General features: G+C 39.8%; 1 protein-coding gene across 3 annotated transcripts in view; it reads right to left on the bottom strand.

Annotated features, from left to right (window-relative positions):
- DOK6 (docking protein 6) overlaps positions 1–27,335 on the bottom strand; it is a 363,863-nt gene that overhangs the window by 129,732 nt on the left and 206,796 nt on the right. For all 3 annotated transcript variants that reach the window (XM_014572701.3, XM_006121422.4, XM_089776322.1), the window contains exon 4: positions 7,936–8,055. In XM_014572701.3, the coding sequence (XP_014428187.1) occupies positions 7,936–8,055 (120 nt within the window). The remainder of the gene's footprint in view (positions 1–7,935; positions 8,056–27,335) is intronic.

Here is a 27,335-nt window from a genome sequence, read left to right as displayed (position 1 = left end):
ATTTCTTATTAGTTACAGTCAAAGTCCAGGATTCTTTTTAGGGAAAGCCAAAACCACAACCAGATAAAAATAAATGAAAATTGTGCCAACTTTTTACTTCCATGAATCAGTGTAGCTCCAATGGATTCAGTGGCGCTACCCAATATTCATCAACTAAGGAACTGGCCCTTAAATATTGTTTTTGCCTACTTAACTGCAATTATTCTATTTTACATAATTTACAAAATATTTTGTAGAAGGGTATCTTAACTTGTTAAATATTAATCCTATTGAAAATTAATCAATTTCTCCTACAAACCAGCAAAGTAGTAAAGAATTTGTAATCCTGACTGGAAGAAAGATGTTGTGTTTAATATTTACTAACCCTTTACTTTAGCTAAAGATGATACATATTGAATAAGCTTTTAAATTTTTAAAATAAATGTCTTATTTGAATAATACTAGCCATAAATTTGTATTTCATCTTTTTCAAATTAGAAACTATAAACAATGGATTAAATATGACAGAAAATGAATAAAATATGTGCATAATTCTGTCACATACTGAATCACATACAGAAATTCAATAGACCCAAGAACATCTCTACAAAATAAATCAGGTGAATGTAAATTAATTATATAATCTTTTGTATGCATTGACTAAGTTTGTAGTTTCAATTTATATAGAGAGGAAAAGGTTATGTGGGAAACTGAAGACCTTTGTTCAACACATTACATTTGACATTAGGGTAGTTAATGAGCTTGCTTCAATTGACACAGACTATTATCCTTCAAATAAAAATATTTACAAAAAAGGAAGACAACACAATAACTTACAAAATGTCTTTGCTAGAGAATTAAATTATAAAGTCTCGCAACACTCCACCCCAGAGAATCTATAGAGAGGTCCTCCAATCAGGCAAGAGTGGCAGTGGACGAACCAGCCAATCAGAGGCCAGGAAAGCCTACAAAGGGTTCTGCAAAAGACAGCAGCAACCCGTGAATGGTAGAGCTCAAGCAATGCAGACTATGAGGCTGGCTGGCTGAGGAAGCTGTCTCTAGGAGAAGAAGCCTTGGAGGCACCACTCTCTCTGGGGCTATGTCTACACAGCAGCATTATTTTGGAATAACATCACTTATTCCAAAATAACAAAGAGCATGTCCACACTGCAAGCCATTATTCCGAAATCATGTTGAGCTAGAGGACCTCTTACTCTGACTCCTGTAACCCTCATTTACAAGGAATCAGGGAAGTCGAAGGAAGAGTGTTTTTCCTTTGACTTCCTACTGTGTAGACAGTGCCAAAAGCTCAAGTTGCATAGCTTAATTCAAGTTTTGCCCTGCTATGTAGATGTATCATGAGAGGGGTGGAGCTTGAGACTGATGTTGACACTTGAGATAAAATCCTGAGCTAGGGGCAAGGAGTTGTTTCCAGGATGGAGAGCCCTGGAGAAACCAACCTCTCCGAGTGGGGAACAGACTGAAAGGGTCACTGGCACAGGGCACCAGAGATGGATCCCTGTTAAGTGTGTACCCTGGAATGGATTTGTATTGTACACAGGTGTGTGACTTGGCCAGATGGGCACTCATGGGAGGTGAGTACCACTCTGTAACACAATGACAACATTATTTTTCACTTAGAGTGAAAAGGAATGAAAAACTAATTCGCTTTCTCTCTCACATCCCTGACCCACCATATGCAAAATCCCTATTCAACTTTTGTATTAAATCTGGATATACTTACCCAGCTTCTCCAGTCATTTATACCAATTTTACATTGCCATAACTCTATTTAAGTCAATAGGGATGCTCTGGATAAAATCAACATAACAAAGTGAAGCATCTGGTCCACTACTAGGCATATTTATGCCTTAAATGCATGCCATTTATTTTGATGCCTCTACATAACCTGAGCATTTTGTTCTAACTCAGATTTTCAAAGCCAGCTATAGCTGCTGGGAGTCTTTCCACTTGTTTCAATGGGCTTTGCCCAAATTCTCTTAAACAGGTGGATCCAGAATGAATGCAATAACTATGGGGAAAAAAAGATAAATTATCTAAGTCCAAATCCTCATTAATGCGATGATCCCACTGAAGGAAGACAGACAAGCGGAAGTGAGCTCATTATGCATGGATTCCCAAAGAAATTGTATAAAAAAGACTCATATTCTGATGTCTATGCCACTGATAATCAAGTACATTTTGAGATTTTACCTTTGGTTGGCATTTGGCATTTTGAACTTTTTCTAAATGCAATATCTTACTGGGTGCCCTCTTCCCTCCCTTCCCCCCTCCTCCCCCCAAACTCTTGGCAGGGACTTAGACTAAATGACCCTTACAGACCCTGCTAATCCTACTAATTCTACAATTCTACTGGTCCAATCCTACAATTTTCTGAGCACTTCTAAAGTCAGCCAGAATTGTGGTTGAAGGCACACAGCATCTGACAGGAGCTGATCTTATATTACCTTAAGTCATGCTTGATTTGTACCACTTTAAAAATATTTTAATTGCTGTCTGATGAAATTTTTCATTACCCTACATATAACTGACATATACCTTGACTGTAATTAAAAAATCAACTTATATCACAATATCTATAATATCACCATTCTCTCTCATAAAATATATGGGCAACAGTTATCAATTAGGGGTAACAACTGGCAAAATCTGATTTTAACAGCAGCAATCATCCATTCCCAATCACTACTGCCTCTGGTATCCAGCCTCTTTTACATACGAAAATAAGTTGTGTGTGGGTATAACTTCACTAGCAATATCCAAGAAATGAAGAGCATGTCCTTAGTTTTGTCCTGGGAACAAAAATTCCGTTCTACTACATAAGAAGTTGTTTTACCATCCTTCAGAATAAGTGTATTTTTGCCCTTTTGGAAAAGCAATCAGGAAGAGATATCAAATATTGCTCTAGTATATTCCCAGTACTAAAGTAAATGTATAATTAGATTTGTCAACAACTAGCTTCATTTTTATCAAAGAGACTGAGAATATAATGCTAAAAACTAAAGCAGAGAAACATTTTGATTAAACTAGTCATAGACTCTAACTCTTCAGGCAAACCACAGCAACTCAGATAAACAAATTAAAACAGTGGCACATTTCTTGAAAATAAGGGTCGGTCCATAGATGCAATTGAGTCCAGCTCCGCTTTGCTAGAATTATTATTTGTAGGAGTGCCTAGGGACCCCATCCCCACTGTGGCGTGTGTGTGTGTGTGTGTGTGTGTGTGTGTGTGTGTGTGTGTGTGTAAAAGAATGTAAAAAAAGAGAGGGAGAAAGTAAGGCAGGCTTCATCTCAGTGCTCAGTTTTCTATAAATTTTATTCAACTTAGCAATGAGTAATGAGTCTAGGATATAAAGAAAATTTCTAAAAGCCACTTAACGCACTGAAATGGAGATGTTACCATACGTAATAATACATCTTCCTAGTAATAATGGAGATAGAATCCAAAGAGGTGGCTTCATACTGTTAATGATGTGCTTTGCACAGCAGTAGCTTAAAACTGTTCTTTATTCCCTGCCTAGTGACAGGACTCTTCCAGCCAGAGGTCCCCATTAAAGCAAGCACTGCCATGTGCTTGCTTACCTGTCATCACCAGGGAATAACTGTGGTTGTGCAGGAAGTGGGAGGGAAGGAGAAGAGAAGGTATCTTCTCTCCATTCCTTTAGTATTATCTATATTAAATTAGCAATCATTATAGCCATATACAAGCTTTAACCTTTTCTACTTTACATGCTGGCTGTTTACCATATCAAGCATTCCAAAATATGAAAAAAAAAAGTCAAAAAGAAAATGTGAACATATATTTTTCACAACGGGACGCAGATCTAATAAAACCAGTAGGTAGAGAATAAACATACAAATAAGGATTGTACAATATTGAAAAGAATTATAAAGTGGGTTTATATCTTAATATCAATCATTAAACACTCAAAATCATGCAAGAGTCTCTCTCTTTTAAACCACTAAGCTAACAACAGACTTTAGCCTCAATCAAGCAACATTAATAATTTAGTTAACAGAACTGACAAGAGCCGCGTGAATATTTTGACCAAAACTTTTGTTTTTCTGGTAAAAAATGCATGCTCTGCAACACCAAAATGTTTTAATGAACATATATTAATTTGCCAAATTGTTTCAGTTAAAAAACAAATTAATTTTTAAAAAATGTTTCACTCTAATCTTTTAATTGTAAATAACTTTTAAATAAAAATGTCTAATTCCATTTAAAAATACAAATAAAAATGCTTTAAATTAAAACAATGTTGTGTGTAACACAATTTTTTTTCTAAAACATCCAAAATTGCCTGGGAACAGAAAAACCCATTATTCCCTCAGCTCTGCATGGGTCTATTCTGTTATGTTGTTTGTACACTGAATATAATTTTTTCCACTCTTCCAGGAAAAAGCATGTTTATGTCACAAAGCACTAAAATCTACTGCTCATCTCAGGGGAACCAAGAATGTAGAGAAAGAGGGTCAATGGGCATGCACGTAAAAAAAAAAAAAAAAAAAAAAAAAAAGAGGCTAGTCAACTTGTCAATATTGCATTAATTCTCCTTTCTAAATATTTTCAAAACCCTGGAATAACTGGGTGTTAAAACTGAAGTAACATGCAACATGTCTCAATGACAAGAGGATATGTAGTTCTAAGGCTTACACAATGATTGGCATAACAATTTACTGCAAAACTTGAAAGCTAGACCCACCCATCTGCTATTTTGCCATACCCAGGAGCTAAACCAAGTGGAAATGAGGAAAGAGAATTCCATTCTACTTTCCTTACCTTGGGTGGGCTGTGATCTCATTAGCTTTTTCACCTCTCCTGCCCACCCTTGGCTCACATGACAAGAGCTTTTCTTCCCATTTCAACCTACATTAACAACTGGCCACACCGATTTATGGCACACCAATGATATGAACACAGAATTCACTAAGGCCAGAGAAAAGATGTGTCTCATTGAAACATGAGGGGAGATGCAAGACATACAATATTAAGAATGGAAAAAACAACAACAGTTTTCTTTCATAACTCTTCTTAAATTAGTGCTTTTTTGAGTAACAGTGATTATTTATCAGTAAAGCATGCACCTCACTACGGCAAAGCATAAACACTTCAGTAGATGTGATGGGATGTAAGACCATTTGCAAACGATAGCAGAGTAAGACTATATCTGGCACTACCATCTTGCTAGGAAATAAAGATATTAATTTTGTGATGTTCTATCATGCCACTATGATGCCGATATTTTAGTCTACCAAATATCAATAGTACATTAGAACTATTGATTCAATCTAATTAAACTGAAAATTCTGTGTCAACCTTTACACCAACCAATAGCAAGGTACCTCTTGTTCAGCCATATCCAACATTTCCTGAGAGAATAGCCCTGGAAAAATTCAGAAAACAGTACATGCTAGTAGAAAGACCTGGAAACTTGGAGTAGAAATTTTGAGGTTCTCTTCCTGATTCTGCTGCTAAAATTCAGGTGTGTCTTCCCCTCTGTTTTTATCAGTCTGTGCATTAATATTAACCTAGCTCAGAGGCATGATGTGAGGATATTAATGCTTCCAAAATTATTTGAGATACTGGTTTGAAAGATGCTATATGAGTACTTATCTAAAATGCAGTAATTTGCAACAGACTTGAGTCTGACAATTAATTGCCATTTTCACAAGGAGCAAAAATCCTGAAATTTGTTACATACTATTGCTTTTTATATGCTGCAAATTTACACTTTGACCTTTCAATTTCAGGTAATCAAGAGCACATCTGTCTCTTTATGGATTTCAAGTGCCTTTTGAGCTACAATCTTTGGAAGTGAGTCATTATGAGCTAGAAATTTGCAAACTGGTAGAACTCATTATTTTGTACCACTGATTAAAGAAAAAAAATTGACATTTCTATATCAGATCACCAAACTATTTCCTCGGAAATTATTAATTTCTTCCATAACACTGTGGTTTTGGAAATGAATTTGCCAAATATAGGCTGTGTCTAGACTGGCCACTTGAATTTTCGTAAAAGCACTGACGATGTCATGTAAGATTGTCAGTGCTTTTGCGGAAATACTATGCTGCTCCCGTTTGGGCAAAAGTATTTTTCTGAAAAACTTTTGCACAAAAGGGCCAGTGTAGACAGCAGAGATTTTTTTTTCCGCAAAAAAAAGCCCCGATCGTGAAAATGGCCATCGGGGCTTTTTTGCGGAAAAGCGCGTCTAGATTGGCCACGGATGCTTTTCCGCAAAAAGTGCTTTTGCGGAAAAGCGTCCTGCCAATCTAGATGTGCTTTTCCAAAAATGCTTTTAATGGAAAACTTTTCTGTTAAAAGCATTTCCAGAAAATCATGCCAGTATAGACGTAGCCATAGAGTAACTAAGGTAAACTGAACTCCACAGTTCTATTCAACTTATTTTAGTTAAAAAAAAAAAGTGGAAAACAACTGAGCACACCTGCAAGCTCTTACGGTAGCAGCTATGTCAACCAAAAGGGTGAACTGATGCCAATAATAATAGCATCTAGTTATTCTACATCCTACTGGGATTTTAAGAAAACAATCATTTGCTTTGCATTATACAGCTAACTAGGATAGCAACTTTGAATTTTACAGATGCCAGATTAAATGCAGAATTCTACATTGGGGATATGAGTCAAAATTGCACTTTTTTAGGTACTGTAAAACTAATGACTCAGTACAGAATTTTCATTCACACACACACTCTTTGCTCAAGGAGGCACTGTTAGTCATAGCTGTACCTTGCTATTTTATCCAAAATAAGTCATTATTTTAAATTTCCCAAATGTGACCAGGGAGTCCGTCAGTCTGTCTCGCTTTCTATTTCCTCTCTCCTCCTTATTTGTCATGGACTTGCTACTAGAATTAGTCAGAATTTTCTCTCCTCCTTTCATCTGATCAGTTTTTCTTTATTAATCCAATACATATTATGATGTTGGTAAAATAAAGCAAGCTTCTAATAATTTTAGGCAAAATATTCTAGGACAGGGCTGGGCAAAATATGGCCCGGGGGCGGGAGCTGGCTTGCCAAAGCACTGGATCCGGCCCGGGGGCCGGAGCTGGCCTGCCAAGGCACTGGATCTGGCCCACAGACCTTCCAAGACCCTCAGGCACATGAAGCTGCCGAGGCATAAAACACAGTCCCTGCAGCACTCTGCTCTACAGGAAGGGGGAGGCTTTGTATGATCTCCCCGCCCCCAACCCAATCCTCAGCTCCGATTGGCCAGAAACAACTGGCCAATAAGAACTAACTCAGCCAATCTCTCAGTTTCTATTGGCTGGAAATATCCAGCCAATCGCAGCTGAAAGATTGGCCTGAAAGACTGTGGCAGCTTCTTTCCCCACCTGGAGTTGAAAGCCACATGGAGGGAGCAGCGTGTATTTTCAAGCATTCTGGGGCTACAGCAGGCAGGGAGCCCAGCCTGTCTTGGGGTAGCTTGACACTTAGGCAAACTCCTCCCAGCCAATGCCTGCCTCTGGCACCCCAATCCCTCCTGCACCCAAACTCCCCCAGATCACCATCAAAACCCTCTGCACCTCCTGCCCCAGACCCGGTACTCCCTCCTACACCCTTCCCCAGGCCAGAATCCTCTTCTGCACTCACACTCCCTCCCTGAACCATGTCACAACCCCCTCCTCCATCCAAACACCCTTTCAGATCCCACACGGTTGCCTATACCTCAGTCCCTTACCCCATGTGCCCTTCTGCACCCAACTTCCAACCTAGACCTCTGCATCCCTTCCACAGAAAGTGCAGTCCTTGATTACTTACCAAAATCTTGGAGTTCCCCCTCCACCAAAAATTACAGCCCACTCCTGTTCTAGGAGATGCAAATTAAAACGCACAACAAATATAGAACGTTGTTCCCCTAGTAGGAACTAGAGAGAAATATTTGGAATGGCCGGATCAAATGGCTACCTACCATTTTGTTCTCTCTGTACTCCAGCAGCAAGCAAATCAGGTTCCCCAAGGCTTATATCATTGAGCCTGGTTCCTAGACACTCCATGCAAAGATGTTTGCACCACTCCTCGGCCTCCAATTCTGAAAATAACCATAAATCAGACATCAGTGGAATTAATGAAGTATTTACTCAAAAGAAGGTACAATATGAAATAATTATTTGATCAATGGGGTATTTTTATGACTAAGTTAGGATGAATAAACTGTTTCAAAACCAGCAAAAATTAAACAAAAAAATCCCACACATACTATTTTGCCTTTATTTATTAACCTTTAAAAAAAAAAAAAAAGAATCTGACCATAGTTCCTGAATTGCCTAGAAATTGATGAAAAGAGTAAAAAGCTCATGAAAAATAATAGTTCCTCTTATGGTACTAAACAGTCATTAAGCTGGGAGTTTATAAGAGCAGCAAGGAATTGGGTTTTAGAGTTGTTTCCTCCATTCTCTTCGTTTCCATCATGTTGATATCAGGGAACTGTAAGCAAAAGCAGCCCAGTTAATCAAGATGGATGTAAAGCAACAACATTGTTTCTTTGTAGATAACTTTTCATTACAATTTTAAACTAAATTGTTTCCATCAAGCAGGTCTTCCTCAAAGATACTTTCTGGGCAGCATCTACCCATGCATCCCATAGGAAAAGAGGGAGAATGTCCACAATTTGAAACTGCTTCTTTCAAAAGAAAAGTAAGTAGAAGCAGTCTGTTCTTCTGAAAATACAATCTTGTTAGTTGAAAGGTTTTTAGGTAGGTTTCCCAGCAGTTTTCCCTGAGCTTCCAGGTCAGTGACCGAAGGAATATGCCATTTCTGCTCTAGCTCACAGTTCAGTAACTGCCATAGGAGAGTTTTGTTTGTATTCTGATTCAAAAGAGCCCAGTGACATGTCTCAGGAATCCAGTACACCAGGATAAGAAAGAAGTGTGTATTGTACAGCTGTGACTGGGGACCTACGAAGGCCACACCAAGGTTACTCAATTAGGGCAAACTGTGAAGAATGGGTTAGACAATCTCTAAAGATAGTTGATATTCCAATATTTAGATTTACTACACCAACCAAAACAGTTTCTAAAATACTTTATTGGTTGCACAAGTCAAAACACTGTTCCCTTTTAACAACCCAGACTTGGTCTTCCATCCAGACACCCAAGTCAAATATGATTAATAAAATATGATACATGGACAGAACAATGAGTAGTCCTTTGGCACCTTAGAGGCTAATAGATATGATTACTGATTAAGATTACTGAAATTTTGTATTCATCATGTAATAAAGTTCAACCTATTCCAAAGGATCACATTTCCTCCCAATTTATTTTAGATTTTACCCAAATATAAACTTATACCCAATTCTTTTTAACTAAACTAAAATTTATTTTAAAAAGAAAAGAGATTGTTGGTTAAAAGATCAGTATACATACATACAGACATGAGTATAATTTTGAGATCAGTTTCATAGTAGAGACAAAAAATCTCAGCCTGGGAACCGTATTAATCTGTAACTTTAAAAATGAGCAGTCCTGTGGCATGTTATATATTATATAGAATATACAAGATATATTGTTATATAATATACAAATATATTAGAGCATGAGCTTTTATGAGTAAAATCTACTTCATAGTGAGCTTTGCAACTGCAAAGAGTTCTTTCAACATTAGTCCATAGGTTATAGTCCAATATTCATATTCAGGGTAATCCAGGTGGGACTGTGAGGACTCAAGCTTCCTCTGCATAACACATCAGGAGTGAAGGTTTTTAAATACAGTTGACTGTTCAGAGTCCTGAAGCAAACAACAGGCATCATCATCAAGACTCTAAAGTAGATCCACTTTGTAAGCGTTACAGATAGTTACGCAGATTGATACAAAGCAATAACACATGCCTGTTTTTTCCATCATTCACAGGTGATTTGCTATATCTTCTAAGAGAGATCAGTACAATGATATCACTATATTTACGAAGTCTAAGATGGGTAGGTGTGTTAGTCTGTAACTTTAAAAACAATGAGTAGTCCTGTGGCACCTTAGAGACTAACAAAAATATATAGAATATGAGCTTCTGGCAAAACCCACTTCATCAGATTAACTGGAGTGGAATTAACAGAAAACAAGATATATATGTAACATCAGAAGTACCTGTCAATAATAGGGCCCATATTAATGAGGCTAATTGAGTGGGCTGGATGTATCCCATTCATAGCTTTTGAAGTGAAAATGTGCATGTTAGAGGTAGGAGAAATTGGCTTTGTAATGCACCAACCAGTGAATGTCTTTATTCAAGCCCAATTTGGTCCTGAAAGATGTTTTCAGAAAAGAAAAAAAATCAGAGCTGAAGAAATATACATACCAATTTTATCTTAAAAAAATAGACTAGCTCTAAGAAGAAATCTCTGTGTAGAATTGAGCTACATAAGTAAAAATATCACAGTAATTACATTTACAAAATAACCATCTTCTAAGTAATCATATGAGCTTGCAGTGCAAAGCATTACCCTGCAATTCCTTGTTCACTTTTGAAAGTCTGGATGAAAGTCAGCTTACTCAATATGCTTATTTTTATTACAATGCATATCATACAACCATTAATCTACAACTCTCAAGAGACAGTGAAATTAACAAAGCAGAAAAATTATAGTACAAGGCAAAAGACTTGCCAGACTAATGCTAATTCCCATCAAAGTATTTCCCTAAATATATATTGCATTCATGTACATTTTTTCCTTAATGCATTATGCTGCATACATTTGTATCTACATATTGGACCTCCTTGGTCCAGCGTTCTAGGGACCTGACTGGTTCCAGATAAGGGATTTTGTTGGACCAGGGGAGGACATTTTGGATGCCTGCCACCATACCCTCCTGGCCTGGCCAACTCCTTACTTCCTGGTAGCCTCTCTGCCCTGCCAACACCACTGGGCAGCCATCGCTGCCCTGGCTCTGGGACCCACTGGGTAGCTGCGCGTGTCACCCTGGAACTCCAGGACCAGCTGGGCAGCCGCACAAGCTGCCCTGGAGCTCTGGGACACACAAGACAGCCAGGTGCTGTGGCTCCCTGCCCCACTGAGCTACTGTGGCTCCCAGTCTCACCGGGCAGCCATGCCCCAGGTCAACCAACGCTGCTGGGCAGCCCTGGGACCACGCATTGGGCGGCCTCACTGTCAACTCGTCCTGCCAACTCCAAAGGGATCCTTGCTGCTGATCCTCCACCAGGACTCTGGTCCTGCAAGATTCGCGCCAGAGCATGGATGTTGCCAGACCAGAGAATCCCAGTTAAGAGAGTTCCAACTTGTATTATATATTTTAAAAGAGTTTGTTTGTGGATTTGTTCATGCAAAATGAAGTCATACTTCAGGATTACCTACAGATACCTAATTTTGCATAAACAATCCTGCCCCTTGAATTAGCTGAATGCACTACCTTTTACATTGGAATATGCTGGTGTAAAAGGTAGTGCATTATTTAAAAGAAAGATTTTTTTAAACCTTTGTTTTTCATCAGAAAAGTGTTGTGACTATTCTGATTAGAGTTCATAAAAATATTTGCTAACAAAATTAAAACTGAGTGGCCTATTCAACTGTCATTTTATTGCAAAGGAATTTTTTACTGTAACAAATCACAGAATAATTCAAATTAGTTATGGGAAGTGTAATGCAAGCTTTATGAGTTTCCGACTCAAATTTACTATGTATAGTAATTATTCAATAAAATGAATAATGTTTGATGTTGAAATCCTACAAATTTAAATCTGTTCTTTTACTTCCCTTTTAGTATAAAATTAGTATTATTATACTATATTATATAATTAGTATAAAATTCTATTACATATATTTAATTTCTTGAGCTTTCCTATAAGTATAAGCTATGCAAAATGACTTTGCCTGGTCAACGACAGACCGCACCTGTTAGTTCGAAATAAAGGGCATGTCAAATGCTGGAATACTGTTACGTTATATGCTATATCATGCAATTTGTATTGATCTCCACCACATATTCATGATTAGAGCTACACTTTCATGGACACCGTCCTATTAATCAAAGAACTATCTGAACTGTTTACATTTGATCACTTAACTTATGTCGTAGCATAATAATATATACAATGTGTAGAGAACAGTGCAAATAGGCAAAGACTTTGCCAGGTTGATATATCATTCATTAATTTCATAGTTATATAAAATGCCAGTCATTTCCAGAAGTTTTAGGAATTGAATTAACACTAAATAAGACAACACTAAGAAATATTCATGATAATACTTATGATAATATGCATTTCATGCATCTGTCAAAGTGGGCTTCACCCCATGAAATCTTATACCCAGTACATCTGTAAGTCTTAAAGGTGTCATAGGACCCCCTGTTGTTTTTGCTGAACAGACTAACAGAGATACCCCTCTGAAACATGATAACATGAATCCTTTAATCACATATTAAGAACTGCTGTACAGAACTGGGGCAAAAACAGTGGTTGAAGGAAAAAAAGGTGTCTTATCTAAACCATATCTTGACAACATCGGCGAAAAGCTAAGGTTCCGGTCAATTCTTGTAAACAATAAAAAACAAAAACAAAAACCCCCCACACCGAACAGAAATTGTACATTTGATAGGAAGTGGGTTTTTTCCTGTTACATGTTGGGGCAGTTTAACTATATGGCATACCTCTATCTTCTCTAGCTAACTGACAAATATTACCATTCTTACTCACATTGAATAGCATTTCCCTTACTGACTAGTCCCAGTGAAATAAATGGTGACATTCAGGGCATAGCATGTTACTCAATGTGAACAAATGAATGGTGTGTTTAAAGCTTAATTTCCTGATATCATTACTCATCTAGGGTAGTACTTTAATCAGAAAGCAGTCCCGTTAATTTCCATGCAATAAGAATCATGGTGGCAGAATATCGCCCCAATGTTATTAGCCAAAAAGAAATAAAATTGTCCAGTATGAATGGTCCTTTTCCTCCCCGCACGCCCACTAAAAACTCCCTGGAAATAGGCATGTGAGGGGGTGAGCCTACCCTGCATTAGGTCAGAAGGGGTAAACCCCACACTGTGGGCAGAGGAAGTCCCGCCCCTCTGGCTGTACTAAGCATGTATATCTGAGTCAGTATAAAAGGAAGCAGCTCAGTTCAGTCAGAAAGATGCTGGATAGGAAGGCTGTGAGATAGAAGCTCCTTTTGAGCCAGCCAGCCACAGACCCTCTCAGCAAGAGCTGAGGATCCAGAAACTCAGATTCAACTCCCTGGAGCAAACAGATCTCCAGGGAGTGGCCTGCATTAAGGGACCTGGAGATCTATCCCAAGACTTGTTGTACTTATGCACCATGGACCACAGTAGTAAGTGACCCAGAGTAGGTGAGTAAATGGTAACCTCACACCTGGGTGAGCTCAGCATGTTTCAGTGGAATTCCCTGTTGAGCCATCAGCACTCTGATCTGCCACTGCCAGGGCCCTCGGTCAGAGTGCCCCTTCTAGGGCTACCAGTCCTTTGTTGGAGGTCCTTATTGACTCTGGTTCTTAGGCCATGCTGCCCTGGAGTGAAGTGCTGAGGCACTGAGTCTGGCTCTTAGGCCACTCTGTCCCAGGATTACTGAGGCAAGTGCCTTTGCCTTAGACCTTTGACTGGGGAGATGTGAGACCTGGAAGCCATGCATAGAGTTAACTGTGGTGTCTACACACTCCTCTAGTGATTCCCAAATGAGACAGGAAACGTGTACATTGGGACAAGGCAGAAACACATTTTCAAAGTGGACATTTTTTCAGCTACAAGGATTTGCCACAGAAGTTAGAGTGATGATACTTGGAAATTGCCTATCTCCAGTTCTACAAGTATTAAATGAAAAGACGACAGTTCAAAAGTAATCTTACTGCAAGTAGCATGTATAAATTACGCTTCATGGGAATAATGTAAGCAGTGTCAGTCACATCTCCAAAATGGGTCCTTTCAGCAATAACAAACAATGTATTGGTCCTATGGGCGTTCTGTACCAAAAACCAGAAAATCCATGCACAGTATTTTAAAATTCTGGAGATTTTATCGATGTATAAATGTGGAGGCTCCAGCCTGACTGAGGAAGCACAAAGGAGGAAGATCATCTTTACGCCCCTCCTCACCCTGGACAGGTACTTGGCAGCAAGGCTGCACTCAACCTGGAAACCGCACAAGGTCAGGCTTTGCCTCAGAAACAATCCAGTGTCTTGCCCTTCTGTGCTAAGTACACCGGATAGAGGCAAGCAGGCACACTCCAACAGTATGTAGCGATGATATCTATGTAATAACTGAACAGCTATTTATAAGAAAGTACCATATCATATATCTTTCATATTGGGATTTGATACTGCTGCTCATCACCATAGTATTTGAACACCATCCATGTAAACTAGTAGAAACAGTGAAGTATTTAATTGACTTCATGAAGTCTATCTCGATAGGGTAAATATCCTACCTAATGTAGGGGCTTTTGCTTGGATAGATTTATTTTTAAACTTCTTAAATCCTTACCCAATCTCCTTCCCCATTTTATTTTTGTTGAGTTGACAGGAATCTGTTGGGTAGAAGAGGGTGTTAGTGGTGTGAGTCTCATGCTTAGGGAGCATCACCTGGGCTCCACCACTACTGTCTTTCAAAAGAAAAAGTATATGGCATAAATGTTTCTTTGCTTCCCTTATCCCCAAAATTATGCCAGAATGAGAGTCAGAATAGGAAATGATTGGTGCTGAATCAGTGAGCTACACTTACCCCGTTACCACTTGCCACCTAGTAGGGCTAGAAATGGGAACTGCATGACATTAAATGATTCGATTCAGGCCCCATTTCCCAATAGCATAAAATATTGGCAGCACACTGAACCAGTCAGTCAGTATGCTATTATATCTTAATACTACAATGTATTGCATGCACTTTTGCTGAGAATAAGCCAAATTTGTCTCATAAAATTTTGCATTCTTGTAGGTTTAGTATTAGCTAAATAATGTATTTTTCATTTAATTTGTTATCCTTCTATTTGACTGTTTTTCCTTGTAGCGCTCAATATGTGTATATTACAAAGTAATACAAAGCTTTTAAGTTTCCCTAGACCAGTGTTTCCCAAATAGTGCTCCGTGGAACCCAGGGGTTCCGCAAAGTGAAAGTAAGGGTTCCGCGAGAACCTGATCACTCTCCCTCCCTCCCCCACCCCCCCAGCTGGTATTAGGACAGACGAGCCAGGCGGTTTCCCGGGGCTGCGATTTTCAAGGGGCCGCCATGGTCTTAGGGCGGGCCAGTGTTGTTGTTTTTTTAATTGTCAGTCCCCCCTCCCTTTTTTTGGTTGACCAGTTTTTCCTGGCTTTTTTATGATGGTTCCGTGGCCAAATAAAATTGGGAAACACTGACCTAGACAATAACTATAGACTATCTAATAAATAAATGTCTTCTTATACTGCACATCACAAATGGCTCTCTTGTTAACTCTTTATACTGTATATCTTTTATTCTCATCTTAAATTAACCACATCTCTTAAATTAATCACATCTGTTTGAAATTACATTTTATTCATGACATTTTTTCATTCAAAATATTGTAAATTTAAATTAAAATATTTACACTTTTTGTTCAAGCAAGCAAGCACAACATAATTAACATAAAAACATTCTTCCTCCTTTTTCTTTAATGAAATAGCACTTTATACATAGATCAGGTAGCTTTAGATATGTGGTTTTCAAAGTGAGTCACCTATACCTATAAATCTTTAAAATGTGACTATCCATCTCTATCAGTGTTAAGAAGACTTTTGTGTTTGGTTTTTTTTGGTTTTTAATGAGGACACTCTTAGGCAATGCAAGCCTCTAAAACGGAGGCTGAAATCCTTAACCTATTGCAGTCAATAGAAATTCTGTCATTGTCTTCAGTAAGGCCAAGATTTCCTGCAGAGGCCATGACTCAGCAAATCATGCACAGCTGAACCAATGCCTAAATGCCTATATTAAGTGCTAAAAATTGAACTGTATTCCAATTATGTGACATTCTCCACCAAGAAAAGCAAAACTTAACAATTAGTCAGGATGACTGGAGATTGATGGAACCTACCACGAAGGTGAAAAGGTTTAAAAATTCAATAGTGTTCTGTGAATTACAACTCAAACTCCAGTTAAATTGGAAACTTGCTATCAAAAGGCAGTTCTGATTTCAGGTCTTTCACCATTAGTTAGAGGAATGTAGAACTTCCTAAAATATGAGGAATGTTTAGAATGCTCTTGAAGCATATTTTAAAAGCAGTGCATAAAGCAGAAGCAGGGAACTTTTAGTTCACTACAAGGAAGAGAGAAATTACTCATCTTGTAATAACTGGAATTCTTTAAGATGTGTTATTGCTATGTAGCATACTTCAATTGTGCATGAGCTTCATGTCTCCAGGTGGGAATAATCTGCCCTACCAGTGTCTGCTGAATTCATACATTCATCCCTCACCTTCCTCATATTCCACAAGGAAAGTACAAAGGGGCTGCCAGATAGCGACCATTTCAGTTCCTTCTTATTCCTTTCATCCACGATAGAATCGGAGGCAGTAGGGGATGTGATTAAGTGGGGCATTACACATAGACCCAATACATCTAGAAGAACTGCCATTACTACAAGGTGAACAACCTACCCTTCTTCTTCCCTATGGGCTATGCATTTAAAAAGGAAGTTCTGGGAGACCTGTACAATGCATCATTAAATGCAGGACTGCCCTGCCCAGGGAGGCATTCAAAGTGAGTGCTTGTATCAGCAAATGATGTCTTATGAAAGTGTGCACAGAGACCCAGTTCTGCTGCTCTGCAGATGTCAATAACAGAGCTATCTTTCTGTAAGACTACTAAGGCTGTCTGGGCTCTTGTCAAGCATGCAAAGAGGGACATTTTTGGCTCGTAGCAGAGTATTATGTGACTCAAAATCTACTTTGGAATCATCTGGCCAAAACCAGCCTCTCTTCTACATCTGCTCTGCAAACAAGTTTAGAAGACCTGTTTGGATAGGCTCAGATGGCGAGTCCACCCCTTGTCTTGTGTCAAGAGCTTTTGTTACAAGAGAACTGAACTTGACATGACCACAGCCATTTTGTGACCTCATCCACCATTAACTGGAAACAAGAACACCAAATAGTTAGGAATAATTTCGTCTTTGCCTAAGAAAGATGAAACAGCTGCACAGATGCAGTGGTGCTATAAGAATGGTTGAAGTGACATGAGAACAGGAGGGAGAAGGCCATTCGAAGGCTGTGCTGACAAAAGCATAAAAAATGCATGAGCAGCAGAACTTCTTGCACTTTCTGTCCATGTCTGGATGCAAACAAGCCTGTGGTCAGGTGCCCCTACTTGCAAAATAATTCCCACAGGGTCCAACTGTGAAGTTCACATCTGTGCTGTCTGGAGACATGTCTGCTGAGGGAATCTGCAGGTTATTTTGAACCCCTGCCCGGTGGACAGCAGACAGGGCAACTTGCAAGTTATTGGATGATGCTCTCTGCACAGAACATACAGCTCCATCCTCGCTGATGTAATAGACTACTGTCACATTGTCCAGTAGCACCAGGACTAGTTGGCTCCAAATGCAAGGCAAACAAAGACTTTACAGGCCAGCTGGACTGCTGTCCATTCCAGAATGGGGATGTGGAGCATTAATATCTGAGGGGACCACATTGCTTGGACTGTCTACTTCCTCCAGATAGGTTCTCCAGTGTATCAGGGATGTATTTAGGGACACAGTCCTCATTAGCAATGGGTGGACTGAACTGACTCCTCCCCCCCCCATGCACAACCCAAGACCCCAGGAGAAGCCAGCGGAGATGCCAAGGCGAGTTGGGGCATTGCATAGGCCACCTGCCGCGGGGACGTCGCCCCAGGGAGGGCAGCAAACTTGACTAGTACATGGAAAGTAGTTCCAGAAGACCAGGTAGGAAGTGGCCCAGGGCAGGAGCGGGAGCCACCTCTCCCGCCCCGGGAACCTTGGCGCATTTCGGCAGAACTTCCCTGCCGAGGGAGTGGCACACCATCCTGCCACTCATAGGGCCCTGGGCCGGGACCTGGTGGAGTAGGGTGGGTCCGGGTCCCCCTACCAGGGGTGCAGCCTACTATAACCTTGATCGGCCAGCACAGGCCTTGCCTTAAAGGGCCATACTTTGAGATTGTGGTTATTGACTTAGGCCAGTGAGCCAGGTTCTAGAAGGGTAGAAGGTATCTGGGTTCGTGGACTCGGGGCCCCTCCCTGTCCACCAGTGGGGGCAGGAGGGAGAACCCCACCACACCGTACCCAGAAAGTGTAAAATACCTCCTTACTCCTAGTTCCGGGTGATTTGCACAACTACCTGTGCTGGAGGGAGGGGGGAAAATAGCCATCACAGGACCTTGGGCTCTCCTCTTGCATAGGTGGATTGGCTGGGAAGAGGGCAGAGTGTTGGCCAATGGAACTGAGCAGGTGTTGTCTGGGGAATACATGATACCAAATATAGTGATGAAATCTCATTTTTCCTGGAAGCAGGGAGAAACAAGACCTGAACTTTGACTCAAGCATGTTCCTGAAGCAATGCAACTCTGCAATGGCCTTCTAAAGGGTTTATTGTAATGCACATATAGACCAGATGTAGTCCGTCTAAGGCCATGTCTAGACTATGCCAAAGTTCCTAAAGCGGATATGCAAATTCCATAGGAATTTGCATATCTTCTTCCGGTCTCACTTTAGAAAGCAGAGCTTTTGAAAGTAAATGTAGTCAGGATTAATTTTTTTCAGCACCCCTCCCTTTTTTGAAAAGTCGCTCTTCCTCAAAAAATGAGGTTTATGTGGCTTTTCGAAAAGGCGGGATTGCTGAAAAAAAAAGCATCCCAACTCTGAAAGCAGAGCTTTCAAAAGTGAGATCAGAGGAAGATATGCAAATTCCCACAGAATTTACATATCCTTTTTTCGGAACTTCGGCGTAGTCTAAGACGAGCCCAAAGTCAATGGGAGTACTCATCGGAACAACTTCCCTCCAATATGAGTAAATGATTCATAATCTGGCCCTAATAGTTTCCTTTTGGGTTGCTCACTTAAGGTACCTCTACACAGCACCATTATTTTGAAACAACTGACATTATTATGAAATAAAGTTCACGTCTACACACAAGCAGTTATTTCTACATAATGTTGAAATAATGTTGAGCTGAAAGACTTCTTACTCAAACTCCTGTAACCCTCATTTTATGAGGAGTAAGAGAAGTTGGAGGAAGAGTGCTCTATTTCAAAATAAGTGCTGTGTAGATATGCCAAATTTCGAAATAAGCTATTTCAACTTAAGCTATGCTAATTGTGTAACTTAAGTTGCATAATTTATTTTGAGTTTAGCCCTGCTGTGTAGACATACCTTTAGATTCTACGCTGAATTATTTATAAGACTTAAGACCTGAAAAAAAGGTGGCTAGAATAATAGAATAGTCTGGAATAAAAACAATTTTTCTATTAATGAATACAAGTCTATATTCTGCAAACTCTTTGCAGTAGAGAAAACAACATTTTGAAGTTGGTCTGTACAGCTAAGATAACATCTTGCCATTTTTTTTTCATTTAACAAAAACAAGTGGTAAGAAAATTGAACACTGCCATTTATAAAACAAAGACATTTGGCTGCTGTGAGTCTTGGTATACACTTGACAGATGAGGGGAAGTACAATAAACACAATGTTTGTAATGCTTTTGTTTACTCTCTGAATTAATACTCTTAAATAGGAAAATGTCTCTCTTAATGCTTTTCTCCTGTCTGCTTGTCAACTGTGGCCTAGTTCTGTCTTCAGGGGTGAAAAATAAGAAACAGGAAGAAAACCTGCAATCCAGAATCACCTCTTGATTTTGAAATATGTAAGGGTAAATAAATAAGTCAGGTTTTGTTGACTTATTTATAAGATACGTATTGAGCATCTAGGTTTTGGTTTTGGGTTTTTTTGGGGGGGGTCATGACATTAGAAATAGTTGCAGTGACAGCAGCTCCTCAATCACTGAAGGTGATTGAGCGCTAGGGTTCTTTCCCCCACCCCTTCCCAGTTTCAGATAAGGGCTTGTATACAAAAATCTTTCTTCTCATGAAACTTGCTTTGGCATAGAATTATTGGAATCTCGGAATAGATATAAAACCATGTGGTTTAATTTCTACATGTTGAAAGATCTCATTAAATAACTACTACACATGTAACAGATACGCACAGATTTGTACCTAAAATGCATTTGCACACTGTTTGCCTACTTCACTCACTTTTCTGAGTTCAAAAAAAGGCTAATATTTAGTTCCTAACCGAACATAACCCTCATTGAGTTAAGACATCTGCATAATACAACATGTGTATATTTCTGAACTATTTTTATTACTGATACATGCAATTTCCCTGAAGGATTAAAGTCCTTATATAACTGAGATGTAGAAGGAAATCAAGATATTGCTCCGAGAAGTTTTTATAATTTATTCCCTATACAGTAAAGGTGTATAAATAATAAATTGTTGTATATTGACTTTTATCCCAAAGAAAAAAAATATTTATAAATATTGAATATTTATATTTAATTATTAAATATTTAAAATACTGGTGTGTAGTCCAACATAAAAAAATAACCTCACATACCCCCCTCTCCCACCCGGCTCAAAACCAATGGCTAAATTGAAGATCACAGCTAAGAGAAGTGGAAAACATGCTACATAACAGTTGGAAAAGGGGAAATTATGGCCAACACATTTGAAGCAAACCCATGCTCATCTATGAAATGTCCTATGTTATAACGGGGATCAGACTAGATGGTCAGTGTACATACTGGCCTTGGAATCCATGAAATATTCAGTACCATGAAAAACAGACTGCACTAGAGCTCATCAAAAATTTCTTCCATTTTTTCCTATGGAAAATTAGATTTTGAAATGAATTTTTTTGCAGAAACTGTTGGCTTAATTTGAAATTTCTCAATTTTTTTGTAAGAAAAGTTAATCAACCAAAAAAGAAGTGTATGGTTTTTGGTTTCTGAAATTTAACAAAAAAGAAAGGGGAGGGAATAGGTTAAAGCAAAAAAATAGTGTTGCTGAAGAAAAACTCATTTTCAACCAGTTTTAGATACATCTCATAAATTAAGAAGCTATCTGACAACGTTCTCTTCCTCTGCCCCACCATGGGACCACCCCTGGGGTCACCTTATTCAGATAAATAATCTAATTGAAATATAGAACTGCTCATCTGAAGTTAGTCACAATCAGGAGCACAGCAGAAGGGTGAAGAGCTGTGCTGACCCTATCAGGATCTGAACTTACCTCAGTGCTTCTTTGCTTGAGTGGAATCAGCTGCCGAAAACTTCCTTCCAAACTTTGTGAGAACAAATGTGCTCTAATACTATTTAGTAAAACTATGAATTTCAGAAATTTTCAGACTTACTGCTTTCACCTATTTCATGCTCCACTACTCTTAGAAGATTTTGTTTTATAGATTTCATTAATCAACAGATCAAAAGCTTTCCATGGTTTACAATTTATTTTTGTGCTGCCTACAATCTATCTTTCTTCTTCCATAGCTTCCTAAGAAACCTGTCATAAAAGGGAAAACTGGCTTGTAGTGACTTACAAATTGACCAAAAATAAATATATAAACAATTTTGTGTGACCTATTGACACATGTGTTTGGTCTAGTGATGAACTCTTACCATCTGTTTGCTAACCCTTTTAATATTTAGTAAGAGGCTCAGATTTTTCTCATCTTACAACTGACAGTTAAAATGTTTCCCTTATTCCAACAAGTTAATAAGTAGTTGATGGCTCTTTACTGTATTAAACACAACACTTCAGCTGTAAACATTCCACGAGAGTTTCATCCCAAGTTGTTTCAATCACAGAATCTCTTAAGAATATAATTTGATTACATAAGAGAAGCAAACTCTACAGTAGCTAGGCAATTTGTAGAATGAATCAACTGGAGTCTCTAAGTAACATTCACTTCAAGCCCCAACCAGAATATACTACTGAAATGCTATATGGCTCTAATGAAAACTTGGATAATTGTGTGAGGTTCTCATCTCAGAGGGTTAGCTGCAACACAGTTTTCTTGCCCAAATCTTCCAAAAATAGAACTATGGAATAAAACTACAATCCCAGAGTTGGAATTATGATCAATGTCTACCTTGTACATCTAACATTTTCTTGCTGATTAAATCAGTAACCCCAAACCATTTGTTAGAAATGAGTAGGTGAGATTACAGATTTTTAATAAACCTTCTGCAAACCTATTTTGCCATATTTACTCCATCCATTAAAAAAAAAGTAAAATACTAGTTTTCCATGTCAAAGATGTGAAGTGTAAAATATTGTTTGTGCAATAGTTCAACATCCTTTGGTAAAAGTTGCTGTAGAAGTACAAAATACTATAACCAAAATCTTCAAAATTAAGTATCTGAAATTAGACACCTAAATAAAAACTTTGTGATTTTCAGGAATGTTGAAAACTTGCAACTCTGAGTAAATGCGAGTTCCAGGTCTTCAGCATGATTAGAATTCAGGCCATTTCTATTCAGACAGGTAAGCATAGACATAGGTATTTGTCACATTTCCATTTTTTTGTCATATTATAAGTTGCACTGTTGAACTAAAAAGTTATTGATGATAATTCATTATTAATTATTATTAATTATTATTATTATATAGAGATAGGTTGATAAGTATACCATGGTTTTCATTTGTAAATGGAGTTACACTGAATTACAGGACCCGACAGTTACAGTAAAGGTTTCAGAAACAGATTAAAGGTGATTTTAGAGTCTATTTGTATGAGATATTATAGAATAGATGGCTTATGTATAGTTCTGTGAGCAAGCTCATTTTTGCATTTGTCTTTCTGATGATGTGTAGGATATACATATAATAAAATAATAATAATAATTCAAAATCAGAAAAAATAGAGATGTTTATGCAATTGTGACAAAAAACAAATTAAAAAACTGGTTGTCTCATAAATTTCCCCATCCAATTACACTAGTATTGTTGTTTTTCAAGCTAAACAAAAACCCAAACTTATTACTGTTGTTCTATACCAATCAATATTCTTTCCAGAAGCAATAATCCCCTCATCCCAATTTTACAGCAATGACCTGTTTTTTCTATAAAATATGTCCTTAATTTCACTTTATCACTCAGCTGATAAAAAGAAATGTCATGAGAAATTGATATTAAATAAAACTACCAACTTCCTACATTTAAGTAATTAAAAATAAATCAAATCTTTTAATTTACTATGTAGTTAAGAACTCGGGAGTGAAGGGAGCTCAAGGCTTCTGAAATCAGACCCTACCAGTACATAACATAGCCAGAGCCCTGTAAATCCTCAGATAAATCCATGGATGTGAGTGCAGATATCCACAGTTGTTTTTTGCATATACAGATGTGAATACAGATGCAAATTTTGTATCTGTGAAGGGCTCTAAACATGGCTACTTAAGTAAATTCATAAAGTGAATATCAGACAGAAACTAAAGCGGGGGGGTGTCTAGTTTGTAATACAGAATGAGAAATAAAGGCTATGAGCCTGTGCCTACCCCCACTGAACTCAAAGGAAGGAGAAAGGATTCAAACTGTATGAAATTTGCAGTCAACCAACAAGCTCCAGGATATCTAAAAAATATGTTATCAATTCACTGATGTATAAACACTCTGGGTTTCACCGCTACACAGGATATTTTGTGAATATTTTGAAAGTTTATGTGCACAATTTATTCCCTAATTTATATTCACAATTACATGATATATGCAGTCATCACATATGTATACACACATCTTACTATATATTTTAGAAATGTGCATCTGTATGTCTATCCGTCTGTGAGTCTGTTCGTTCAAACACTCCTCCTTAATGGTAAGAGCTAGGGACACCAAATTCGGTATACAGTTTTCTCTTATCATAGTTTCAAGCTGAGTAAGGATTTGGTTGTGCCAGGACAATGGGATGTGCCTGGAATTTGACTGTTTCTCATAAAATGGAAAGCAGGGGCAGGAGGGACAGTTACACTGCAGAATGATCATGGGGGACAGCAAGAGGCCAGAGACGGGGACCGGGATAGCAGGAGACAGAAGTGGAGAAAGGGCCAGCTATCTACTATATATGTCAGAGAACTGCTCTCTGTTTGTGTCTATCTGTTCCCCGGCTGTACCGGCTGCAGCAGCAACTTCCTAACTTCCTAACTGAAAAAATTCCTAACTGTCAGGGTGGTCAAATATTGGAATAAATTGCCAAGGGAGGTGGTGGAATCTCCCTCTCTGGAGATATTTAAGAACAGGTTAGATAGACATCTGTCAGGGATGGTGTAGACGGGGCTTGATCCTGCCTTGAGGGCGGGGGGCTGGACTCGATGACCTCTAGAGGTCCCTTCCAGTCCTATTATTCTATGATTCTATGATTATTCTATGATTCCTACCTGGTCCCATGCTGCTGTGGTGAGAAAGGGCTAGGGTTGTCTTCTCTTCTCAGGGCAGCATGTATACTAAACCCTTCATTCCCAGTTCCACCCCAGAACAAACATTTAAATGAAGAAAAACAAAATTTGAGTTAGAGGTAGGTCTTTCAGTACAATTAAATGTGCACACCCAAAAGAGTTGATTTGCGGTCATACATTGGGTCAGTTCAAGTACAAACTAGATACAAACCGCTGATGAAGGGAGGCGAGTTATTAGTTCTGCTCTACAGAGATCTCCAGCCTTCCTTACAGATAAGAACATAAGAACGGCCGTACTGGGTCAGACCAAAGGTCCATCTAGCCCAGTATCCTGTCTACCGACAGTGGCCAGCACCAGGTACCCCGGGGAGGGTGGACCGAAGACAATGATCAAGCGATTTGTCTTCTGCCATCCCTCTCCAGCCTCTGACAGACAGAGGCCAAGGACACCATTTTATCCCCTGGCTAATAGCCTTTTATGGACCTAACCTCCATGAAATTATCTAGCTTCTCTTTAAACTCTATTATAGTCCTAGCCTTCACAGCCTCCTCTGGCAAGGAGTTCCACAGGTTGACTACACGCTGTGTGAAGAAGAACTTTCTTTTATTAGTTTTAAACCTGCTCCCCATTAATTTCATTTGGTATCCTCTAGTTCTTCTATTTAGGGAACTAATAAATAACTTTTCTTTATCGGCCCTCTCCACACCACTCATGATTTTATATACCTCTATCATATCCCCCCTCAGTCTCCTCTTTTCTAAACTGAAAAGTCCCAGTTGCTTTAACCTCTCCTCATATGGGACCCGTTCCAAACCCCTAATCATTTTAGTTGCGCTTTTCTGAACCCTTTCCACGGCCAAAATATCTTTTTTGAGATGAGGAGACCACATCTGTACACAGCATTCAAGATGTGGGCGTACCATAGTTTTATACAGGGGCAGTAAGATATTCTGGGTCTTATTTTCTATCCCTTTCCTAATAATTCCTAGCATCCTATTTGCCTTTTTGACCGCCGCTGCACACTGTGTGGAAGTTTTCAGAGAACTGTCCACGATAACTCCAAGATCTCTTTCCTGATTTGTCGTAGCCAAATTAGCCCCCATCATACTGTACATATAGTTGGGGTTATTTTTCCCGATGTGCATTACTTTACACTTATCCACATTAAATTTCATTTGCCATTTTGTTGCCCAATCACTCAGTTTGGTGAGATCTTTTTGGAGTCCCTCACAGTCTGCTTCTGTCTCGACTATCCTAAACAGTTTGGTATCATCTGCAAACTTTACTACCTCAGGGTATGTCTACATTACAAAGTTAGTTCGAACTAACAGATGTTAGTTCGAACTAACTTTCATAGGCGCTACACTTTGAACTAACGGAGCGCTTAGTTCAAACTAGGAAAACCTCATTTTACGAGGATTAATCCTAGTTCGAACTAGCTAGTTCGAATTAAGGGGTGTGTAGTCCCTTAATTCGAACTAGTGGGAGGCTAGCCCTCCCCAGGTTTCCCTGGTGGCCACTCTGGCCAACACCAGGGAAACTCTTCTGCCCCCCTCCCGGCCCCAGACCCCTTAAAGGGGCATGGGCTGGCTACGGTGCCCGTGCCAGGTGCAAGCCTGCCAGCACCCAGCCAGCAGACCCTGCACCTGGCACGGATCGAGCCACCCACCTGATGCCCCCCAGCCCTCCCCCTCTTCCTGGGACCAGGCTGGCGGCTCCCGGGAGCATGCCTGGGACTGCAAGAGGCGGGCACCCGCCTGGGCTAGCGCAGACATCATGGACCTCGTCCATGATCTCCGCACTAGGCACAGGAAAGTGGCCGTCTAGGGCAGGAGAGCTGCCAGCCTGGCCACCCAGGAGCAGGTGTGCAAGAGAATCAAGGGGGTCCAGTGAGACCCCGGACCCTGAGCTTACAATGGCCGTCCTGGGTCAGACCAAAGGTCCATCTAGCCCAGTAGCCTGTCTGCCAACAGCGGCCAACCCTAGGAACCCTGGAGGGGATGGACCAAAGACAGTGACCAAGCCATTTGTCTCATGCCATCCCTCTCCAGCCTGCCACAAAGTTTGGGCAGGGACACACTCCTACCCCCTGGCTAATACCACTCGATGGACCCAGCCTCCATGACTTGATCTCACTTCCCTTTAAACTCTGTTCTAGTTGTAGCCTTCACAGCCTCCTGCAGCAAGGAGTTCCACAGGTTGACTCTTTGCTTTGTGAAGAACAACTTTCTGTTACTAGTTTGAAGCCTGCTACCCATTCCTTTCCTTTGGTGTCCTCTAGTCCTTCTTTATGGGAACTAATGAAGAACTTTTCTGTATGCACCCTCTCCACCCCACTCATGCTTTTAGAGACCTCTATCCTGTCCCCCCTCCGTCTCCTCTTTTCTAAGCTGAAAAGTCCCAGTCTCTTTAGCCTCTCTTCATATGGGACCTGTTCCCAACCCCTGATCATTTTAGTTGCCCTCCCCTCTCCCAGCCTCTCTCTTCCCCTCTCCCACCTCCTTTTCCCAGTCTCCCCCAGTTTTGTTCAATAAAGACAGATTCCATTTTGGAAGACACGTTATCTTTATTTTGTACATCAAGAAGAGGGGCTAGGGAAGGGTAAGTGGAAGGAGGTGAGGGAGGAATGGGGTACGAGCCCCCGATGGGGAGGACTGGGCTGGCTCTGCGGGCTTCTGGGGGTGGAAGCTCTCCTGCAGCCCCCCAATTGCCCTCTCTCCCCAGATGGCAGCCTGCGGCAAGTGCAGCCGGGCTGATGGCCAAGTGGTGTGATGTGCCCAGTGTGGGTAGTCCGGGCAATCCAAGCCAGGACTGCTTTGCAAGCGGGGCACCCCTGAGAACTGTCTGTCCGGGTGGGGGTCGGGACTCTTTAAGCACAGCCCTCGGCTAGCCTGAGAAAGCATCTCCACGCTCTAAGTTCTTCTCTGAT

This window comes from Pelodiscus sinensis, chromosome 2 (genome assembly GCF_052426305.1).
Source record: "Pelodiscus sinensis isolate ZL-2025 chromosome 2, ASM5242630v1, whole genome shotgun sequence".
Lineage (NCBI taxonomy): Eukaryota > Metazoa > Chordata > Testudines > Trionychidae > Pelodiscus > Pelodiscus sinensis.
Note: the sequence above shows the minus strand (reverse complement) of the source record. Positions and strands in the feature narration are given on the sequence as shown.